This window comes from Phlebotomus argentipes, unplaced genomic scaffold, assembly GCF_947086385.1.
Source record: "Phlebotomus argentipes unplaced genomic scaffold, Phlebotomus argentipes genome assembly scaffold_4, whole genome shotgun sequence".
Lineage (NCBI taxonomy): Eukaryota > Metazoa > Arthropoda > Insecta > Diptera > Psychodidae > Phlebotomus > Phlebotomus argentipes.
The window spans coordinates 2,337,924-2,347,238 of record NW_026776174.1 but is presented as its reverse complement, the minus strand read 5'-3'; the positions used below and the strand labels follow the sequence as shown (position 1 = coordinate 2,347,238).

The following is a 9,315-nucleotide window of genomic DNA, read 5'->3' as shown; positions in this document are numbered from 1 at the left end:
ACCACGAATTCCGTCAGGTGGCTCTCCAGTCGGCCACCTCGTGGTTTTGTTTACAAATAGTCGCGGCAGGAAATTTTTGGTGAAGCATTGTGTGAAAATGGTTTTCCGTGGAAAATGCGACGTTTGCGGAGGCTCAGACTTCAATGTGGAAGATGGTTACTACTATTGCTCAGAATGCAACACCCAGAATCGGAATATCATCGAAATAGAGTGCGATGTGATGGATTTGACGATGGGCGATGAGAAAATCAGGGTGAAAGGAGTTAAACTGAAGGGCGAGAAGGAGAACAAGGGTGAGAAAAACTACAAATTTTGCACGAAAACTCCTTTGAAGAGGAGTGATAAATGGAGAATTTGATAATGGACATACTAGTCTACTAGATTGATGCCTTTCTTGTACTCCCGACAGTTGAATTGACTTCCTGGGAAGAGTACAATTACATCCTTCTTGGGCTGGTGAATGAGGCTATGGCTTTGGGAGCGCCTGTTGCTCTAAAGAAGACAGTCCTGCAACTCTGGACCAGATATTTGCAGAAAATCAATGCAGCATTTTTCTCATCATCCGAAGCAAAGCTGCCGAAATTGTCATTAAACTTCTTCAGGCAGTAAGTAACTTTTTCCTCTCTATTTGCTGTATCATGTTCTCTAATAAATTTTGTTCTTTCAGAGATGCTGCTATTCTATACAATGTGAGTAAGAAGCGTCCTAGATCCGTGTCATCAGCAACCAACAAGAGTTCAGCATCTCCAAGGAGTAGATCCAGAAGGGTTCTCAAGATAGCACGGACCAAATCGAAGAAAGCACTCATGAAGAGGAGTTGTGACACAAATTCCAGCAAACAAGCGATCGACAATTCTTTCGAATCCCAGAGTTTCACCACGAACACATCGGAAGTGACCGGCTCTAAGACAACCAGGACATCGATGTCACTGGAATTCACATCGCAGGCCAGAAAAGCAATGAAGAAAACGATGAATAAGAAACACATTAAGAAGCACGCAGATGATGCGGAATACGTTCTCAAGTGTCATCGGAAGAAAGCTCGCAACACTGAGAATGAGCGCCTGGAGAAAGTGTCCAAGAATGTCCTGCTTTCACTCCTCTACATTGGATTAAACCAGACGAAAAGTGAAATCCAATTGGGCGACATGATTCGCTTCACCCGCGAGGCACACTTGTCCATCTTCAATGTTAATCACTTCTTTCCTGACAACATTCTCAAGTACATGAACAAGAGTACGTTCGTTAACTTCACCGGGCCACTCTGTTTTCCCCAGCATCGCTATATAAGACAAGTCTCGGCCAACCTTTGCAAGCGCATGAACGTTAAGGATGTTGTAATGCCAGATTTGGTGCGACTTTCCATGAGATATGTACAGGAATTGTGCCTTCCCAATGAATTGGGGAAATTTCTTGAGCGCCTGATCACTTTTCATCCACCAGAAATGCCTCTTTCGCGAATTTTCCCAAACTACGAAGCTCGTGCTGTGGCTTATGTGATATTCCTGCTGAAGTGGCTCTTCGGACTCGATGGAAGGAGCGAAGAAGTGATGTCTGGAGCCGCACAAGAGGTCAACAAGCGACTTTCAGATGAGAATATCCATCATGAATTGCTCTTTGACTTCGAGGAATGGACAAAGTACATAGAGATGCGATGCATTATCCTCACTGAGTATCACGAGCCCACGTATATCGCTATGGGAATGCCAGGTGGCAGCAACAATGCGCAAAGGTACTTGGATTTTCTCAATCACTGCAGTCGACCTGAGATGAAGAGTAAGAAAAGCATTGGAAATTACGTCCATCAAATTTACGAAACCCTCACAGAACTGCATGGTGAGGATAGTAAGAGGAAGTCCTATTTATTCAGTGCGTCATTCACACCATTCAAAACATACATGGACTATCTCCTTGACAATCACAGTCACGAATTGAATATTCCTGAATTCATGACAATTGACCACTCCAAGCGTGTCATTGATCCATTTCTGAGGCCTCATCGCTTCCAGAACCAGTTGAGAATGCCTCAATTTAGCCTCTCAGTTGAGGTGTGTCCAGAGAATCTTGAGATGATTTATGTGGATAATTCAAAGCGTCAGACAACAAATTTTCTGGCAGAAGTGAAAATTGTGAAGCACGATGAGGAGAGTGATTACTGTTTGCAAGAGAAGCATCGAAATGGGAAGAAGAAATCAGAGTTATCGCAAGAAGTTGCCTTTAAACGTCCACGAGGAAGACCTAGGAAATTTCCAAAAGACACAGAGATTCCACAAAGCTCGCCAAAGGTCAACAAGAAGATTTCATCTGAGAATTCAATGAATGGGAAAATATTGAGATCTCAATCAGCTCACAGTAATGTTTCCGGAACAAATGACAATTCCAAAGATGCAGTGAGATCATCGAAAAGTACTCGTGAGATCTCAGAGAAATTACATGATAAAACGGACCAAAGAATTGAGAATTCATCAGAACAGTCTAATGATCGGAGAATAACAAGATCTCATTCAACCAGAAGTTTATCTTCGAAGTCAACAAGTAGTCAACGAATGGAAATAGTTGAAGCTTCCACGCAACAAGTCACAGAACCTACAGAAACTCAGGAAGTCTTAACTTCTTTCTTGGAAAATCATCTGGATTCACTCAAGAAAGAGAAGAATATTTTTGAAACCTCTTCGCATATTTCTTTTGAATCACCTAAAGACACGCAATGGGACATTTCTTCGGGGCTTCTCTCCGCAGACATCCTGTCTGAAAAAGATATGAATCCAGGCAAGGATATTCTACGGTTTCCGCGCCGAAAACGCGAGTCAATCACCATGTTTGACGACATGAGTGACGAAGATGACGCTGAATGTCCTCCAGTTTCTCCAGCATCGCATCAAATACAGTTCTTCACACCACACTTTAAGTACTGGCACCATTTTATCGCCCGGAGATCCTGGGATTTTATTGCTATGCGCGAGGAGGAATTTCAGGAAATGCTGGATAAACTTCCACCTTCTTTCACGTGGCTCCTCCGCCAGTGCTCAATCATCACGGGGATAAAGCAGATGGAGATCTACATAGAGCTCCAAACCATCGAGAAGCAATTCACTGGTGTCCTGGAGTCTGTAGACAAAATGACCACAATGTTGCTGTTGAGAGAAGAATCGAGGCAACATCCTAGTTATCATTTCCAGCATATCTGGTGAGAAATAACACCAACCTTTCCAGCATCAGTAAAACGTGATTTTAAGTTTTGATGGAAACATTTAATGTAAAAATACTGACGCAATCAATTTTTGAAAAAAAAAATCACTGATAAAATTACTTCTTGTCCTGCGGCTTGTTGAGATTTGTGAGGCTCTTCCTCAGGCTGCTGGTGATGTTCTGCTTAACCATTGGCTTCAACTTCGGCGTTGCTCCTGAATTGGCCGCGACGGATACGCGTATTGCTGGAGGCTCCTTTTTGGGCAGCTGTGACGGAGCAGTGTCCAGGAGACTTCCCATGGATCGCCTGGTGCGCGCATCTTTCCGTGGTGGCAGAGCCAAAATACCGACGGATGGCTTCTCTGACAACTTGTTGAGGCCCAGACCCAGTGATGGATACTTCTTCAGAGATGGCAAGTGAGGCGATGACGCGGCGGTGGGCTTCTGTGGCGTGTTCATCTGGAGAGAGCCTTGAATCCCGTCAGTCCTCTTGTTCAGCTGCAGCATGAGGAGCGCCTGGTCGACTTTGTATCGCGCCTCGGAGAGTTGCTGGATGATGGCAATATCACGATCCGTGTCAGCGCGCATAGACTTCAGGCAGACGTCAATCTTCGGGCTGCTGGACAAGATTTGCGTCGAGGAGGAAGTGTTCAGTTCCTGTGGTTCAGTGTTCTCCTTGTTGGCATCGGAATTCTGGCCATTTTTGTTGTTCAGTAGCTGAAGAGCCGCTTGCATCAGCGCCTTCACACCATCATTGACGCACTTGGAGATGTCCGGCAGAAGATTAGACGACGTCTCGTCCATCTTCTCCTGCTTGATTGCGCCAGGAGCGGTTCCCTGAACCTCCCAGAAGGAACTGTTGTGTCCATTCTCCGGACAAATACAAATGCGCTGCGCCTGAGACAACTTCGACACGATGTTTGAGGTGCCGCAGCGGATCTCCACCGAGAGGCCGGAAGAAGCGCCTTCTTTGGCCGCGGTGTCGAAGCCCAGCTTGTCCAGCTGCAGACCCAGAGATTTCAACAATTGCGTGACTTCGATCACGTCCCAATTGGAGTCCTGAGAAGTCGAGAGAAATATAATCAAATTGTGGCGATTTCTAGTGAATTGTTATGATCACAGAGTGCACAAATCTTTGCTATACTCACAGATGCGGAGACAATATCACTAATTTTCTTGATCTCAGCCATCAATTCCACTTTCCGTGCCATTTTCCTCCAGCGACGCTTTCTTGCAATTTACACAAACGAATAATGGCGACACTCTGAGAGCATTGCGCCAAAGTCGATCAGAGTGAGGATTTTGGGAGAATTTTAGCGTTATAAACTTGTTTCACTCAACTGGACTTGTGATTGTTCATCAATTGTCGACAGAAGAGTAATTCCTGATGGTTTGTGCTTCTCTGGCATACTCGATAATAAGAGAAGACCAATACAAATTTAGACAAAAATGATTTTGAATCAAAAATAATGAAATTTTTCAATCAAACTTCCAAAGTCGAATAGCTTCGTGCCAATAAATGTGGTAACAATTAAACGGAGAAATTATTAGATGGAAAATATATGTTTTCCGGTGAAAAGTGTGTCGTTAGTGGAAAAGTGAGTAACAGCCCGATTTTTGGACACTGACTCTCGACACGTTTACGTCACGGCGTCGCAAATTAATGTGGAAATTTCGGTGAGTTTTCCTGCTTTTGGGGTGAACAATTTCTTTCAACGTGTGATGTTTTGTGTACGATCGCAAAAACAGCGCTCTTGAGTAGATTAAGAGCAAAGTCTGTTGGGCGAAAGTGAACGGAAAATCTCGTATTTGAGCTTGAAAGTTTCTCATTGATCTTGGATTAAGGCTTGTTTCATAGGATTATGGTCAGTTTTGGAATTAGAAGTGACGATTTTTCAGCGGAATGTGGTTTGAAGGATACGACAAAACCGCTAAAACTTATTAATTATGGTTAAATTATGAATAATTATTAACAATTTAGCTTCTTGTGCACTCATAAAAATTGTGTATGTAGTAACAATCATATCAAGAATATCTATTTCGTAACATTTCTTGTAGGTTTATCAACGGGCTTTAGAACATGCAATTGTATATGTGGAGTAAATAAGTCATTAGAATAGGAAATCACATCTGACATTTTTCTATCATGAGGCAAAATAATTACAAGTTATTAATTTTGTTCTTCACTGTGAATTCTACGAAATGACGATTGCATTTCTTTACAATTTGAAGACAAATTAGCACGTTTGTTGCGGATAATGAAATCGTATAGTGATGATCAATTTTTCGCACAAGCAGCAAATTTTCACCGCGAAACCAGACATTTCTGGACCAAAGATCTCACTCGATGATTCATCTGCGCAGATTGGCACTCATTTGTGCCACTTGTCAGCCCGTGAATTTTCACTTTTCACGCGGCTGTTGCAAGAAGTGTCGCTGGCCAAAAATATCCCACAATCGAAATTACAATTATCGGACGAATTGGAACGGTCGTGAGTGTGAAAGATGAAAAATCACTGACTGCTCCAGATTTTCCCTCTCACTCTCCTTTGGAGAGGAAAATCCGCCTCGGCAGCGCGTCTCGTGGGATTTGTGTGAGTGGGAAGAGAGAGAGAGAGTGTGTGTGGCCGCGGGAATTTTTCGCGGTTCGGCCGCCTTCTAAATCGCACAGAGGCATCAGTTAAGTGCGAAGACTTCACAACATCAAATCGATCGCGGCTCACGGGGATTTTCTCGATTGTGCACAAGTGCTTCGGCGGCCTTTTAGGGGTTGTCTTATCACACAATTCGCGAGCTCAGTCTGTGGTCGAGTGGTGCACAGAAAGTAAAAGTTGCTGGACGTGCAATCCTTCTGAATGGTGACTTATTTCTAGTCATGCGCCACAGAACTTACTGGCTCTCCACTATTTCTGTGTAGTTCCTCCACGCGTGTGGAGTCGCCGTTTCACGATCTCACCCTTGCCTTGAGTTAGCGAGCAATTAAAGCCCAGGCTGACTGGGGATTTTCCCTCCAAAAAGAGTGTTGGATGCAAAAACGAGGACTAATTGCCTGATCTTTCTTCTGGTGAGTCTGCCCAGAGGTGTTCAAACACCATTTTCTGCTGCTTAACACTTAGCATTGGGCTGTGAATTAGTTTGTGCAATTGATCTTCTCACTCTTGTGGGATATGTTCATGATTTCTCACTTTATTTACTTTATTTATGCGAAATAATACAAATAAATCTTGAATGAAAAACGCCTGTATCACTAAACGATGACTCCTCGAAAATTTACAGAAGCCATATTCATATGAAAAACAACTTTTATGTGTGTCACGCACATTTTCGCGTGAAAAACCATGTGAAAAGTGAATGTTATCGCTAGTTTTTTTTTCGGAACATGCTTCTGCGAAATTGTTCAAGTCACAAAGTGTGGCATTTAAGCGGACACTGGAGACTGAAGACGAGTTGGTAATAAAAAAAACGTCCATAAAATTGATTTAACGGCTAATTGAATTAATGTTGCAGTTCTTTTTGCGCAATAAATCTCTGCATTTTTCTGGTCTATTCCGCTGTTTATTTGTTGAGCGATGTGACTGAAAAAGTACACACACCTCGCAATTTTGAACGACTCTGTTATCAGGCTGACACCCTTATCAATTAATGCCTGTTGCTGAAGAACAATATAATTCAACATTTCTATGACATTTTTTCAGTCAACATGAGCACAGGGAATCCATAAAATCCCTCACTTTTCGCCTTTTCCATCTCACTTTATGGCAGTGTTAACGGCGAGTGTTTCAATTTTTCTAGACCCCCAAACGAGCATTGCCGAGTGCAGCAAATAAGACGCGAAATACACCTGTCACTCGGTCAATGACCACATTTTTTCCAGATTTAGTGTCAGCGATGACAGCTTTTGTATGTGTTGAGTTCAAATCTCAACTGATAAAGATGTCTTTAATTGCTCTATAAGTTCCGTTGTCGAGTCAGGGAAATTTTATAAAATTGCCCACTTGACATTGTGATTCACACTTTCACAATCTTGTTTATGAAATCTAATCATAGTTCTTTTTTTTAATTTCCTGTTAGTCCTTTAGAAATGTAAAGAACTTCTGCCACTTCTGCAGTCATATCGCTTTATTGCCATCAGTAAAACCGCTATGAATGATTTGCTGAAGGTTTATTATTCGACTGTGCAAACAGATTTTGAGCAATTTCACAAGAATTACTATTGCATGGTTGGCCGTAAATTTGCGTTTTAGTATAGTGAGAAAGTTTTGCAGTAAGAATGATCAAAATTTTCAAAGTTCTTCCATTTTTCTCTGTGTAAATATAAAGGGATCGCGCTTTGAAATCACTCCAATTGAGAATTCCTGGGCAGCAATTTCGAGATTGTTTATTTTGGTAACAGACCAAAGTTGAGATTCTCAAAAGAAACACACCTAAATGGAGAGATTTATTTTTACAAAAGGTGTGCGTTTCTCCGGCGCAGGGAAAGTGCTAAGAAGATTGTACACCGCAGATAAATCAGAGTTAATGTTCCTTGCTTGATCTTTTTGGCGCGCAACTCCGAGTGTGTCGAATCTCTGCGTAAATAGACGCAGTGGAAGACATTGACTGAACTTGAAGGTTCGGGGGAGGTCATTCGAGGACTTTTCGTCACAATAGTGCATTGAGTGAATGTCCGAAATGTATTTTTATTATCTCACTTCGGGCCACACGTGCTGGCAAAAAAATTCCATTTGGGGGGCTTATCAGTAGCATCATGGCTGCATAGTTGGCCTGATAAAATCAACGCGAGATACGCAAGTTCGAGGGTTGATATTCGTCATTTCACAGAGTCGACATATGAATCATTCGCGTGGAGCTATTTTTTGCACGCTCTACTCTCTCCAATTCTTGTCGTGGTCTTTTTGGGGCCACAACAAAAATGTTGTCTTGACCGAACTCAAAGTGCGATTAATGTGAAATGCACAAATGCAATGTGAACAACATTGACACAAATATCCCCCATGTGAAATAGAGATTTATAGAAATGTGTCTCCGGCTCTTGTTATGGTTATTTAATTCTTTATAAATAAATACATTGAGCTTTTTTTCTAACTCTTTTCTCAACATCTCCGCACCGAGAGAGAGACGCCTTTGCTCAACTCCACGCGCTTGAGGTGTAATTTTTCATGGTGTGAGCTTGTATCAAAATGTAGTATAGTGTCTTGCCATTGAACATTATTACCTTCAGAGGCCACCTGAGCGCCATACATGGAGAAGGTTCCTGCTGGCTGTCTCGTGAATTGTATTTGGATGTTGCAAAGCCACGATTTTCACGAACAACACATTTTTCGCTTTTGGGATCAAACAAGCTCACTTCGTCTTTGCACGCCACTCTCTCGAATGCTTGCGTCAATGCAAAAGTGCACTTTTCCGAGGCGGTTTTTCCGGGAAGAGGACGGGAAAGGCCATTGAAAACATCAAATGTGTGTGATTGCATTGGAAGATCACGTGGTGATTCTCAATTCTGCTGCCAATTCTCAAGAAATATCACACTTTATTCACTAATCTAGCTTTGGCCAGAAACATTTTGCATCTCTTGACCACAATGTGTGAAAACTTAATAAAAAGTAATGAAATTTTTGCACATTTTCAAAAAGGCAATTTAATGTCCATTAAACCTTTAAATAAACGTTGGAAAGAAAGTGAATTTATCTTGGGGGTTAATTGTCCAATTAATAGCATTTTTCTCAGTCGCATATCCGGCACTTTAATGCGTCTCTGTCTCGATTTTGGGTGAGGCAGGTTTATAAATATGGTTATGGACAAGACGCCGAGTGCGAACTTCGTCAATGAAATCAGGGATTAAAGGCCAAAAGTGGGTCAATATCGAGCATATCAGCGTAATCAACCTATAAATGAGACAAACAAGAAGTCAAAACTCCAATCTTGGGAAATTATGGTCACAGGTGTTCTCTTTCCCCACTTTTCACTATCGGAAATTTCCACGCCGATCAGGGTTGAATGATCTGGAATTTTGATTACACCGCAGCCAAACGGGGCGTTTTGATATCGACGATGTGATTAATTTTTAGGAGGTTAAAGACTTCAATTAGGTTTTTGCCTTCTTTTCGCGTGCAAAAATGATCTAATTTC

At 42.1% G+C, this 9,315-nt stretch overlaps 2 protein-coding genes across 2 annotated transcripts; one reads left to right on the top strand and one right to left on the bottom strand.

Annotated features, from left to right (window-relative positions):
• The first annotated feature begins 45 nt into the window (after positions 1–45).
• Positions 46–3,293, top strand: LOC132258255 (TATA box-binding protein-associated factor RNA polymerase I subunit B). The gene is made up of 3 exons (XM_059755474.1): positions 46–293; positions 410–605; positions 668–3,293. Exons 1-3 carry the CDS (start codon positions 98–100, stop codon positions 3,189–3,191), a joined length of 2,916 nt encoding a protein of 971 aa, XP_059611457.1. The 5' UTR covers positions 46–97; the 3' UTR covers positions 3,192–3,293.
• Positions 3,230–4,863, bottom strand: LOC132258258 (uncharacterized). The gene is made up of 2 exons (XM_059755478.1): positions 4,338–4,863; positions 3,230–4,248 (listed from the first exon to the last, which is right to left on the bottom strand). The coding sequence occupies exons 1-2, from the start codon at positions 4,398–4,400 to the stop codon at positions 3,307–3,309; spliced, it is 1,005 nt and encodes a 334-aa protein (XP_059611461.1). The 5' UTR covers positions 4,401–4,863; the 3' UTR covers positions 3,230–3,306.
• Between the last annotated feature and the right edge of the window lie 4,452 nt (positions 4,864–9,315).

Bases quoted from the DNA above. Each gene is read 5' to 3' on its own strand.
- LOC132258258 (XM_059755478.1), bottom strand. From the start codon at position 4,400: ATGGCACGGAAAGTGGAATTGATGGCTGAGATCAAGAAAATTAGTGAT. The intron at 4,249-4,337 runs GTGAGTATAGCA...TCGACTTCTCAG, and splicing joins GTGATATTGTCTCCGCATCT to GACTCCAATTGGGACGTGAT.
- LOC132258255 (XM_059755474.1), top strand. From the start codon at position 98: ATGGTTTTCCGTGGAAAATGCGACGTTTGCGGAGGCTCAGACTTCAAT. The intron at 294-409 runs GTGAGAAAAACT...TACTCCCGACAG, and splicing joins GGGCGAGAAGGAGAACAAGG to TTGAATTGACTTCCTGGGAA. The intron at 606-667 runs GTAAGTAACTTT...TTGTTCTTTCAG, and splicing joins TCATTAAACTTCTTCAGGCA to AGATGCTGCTATTCTATACA.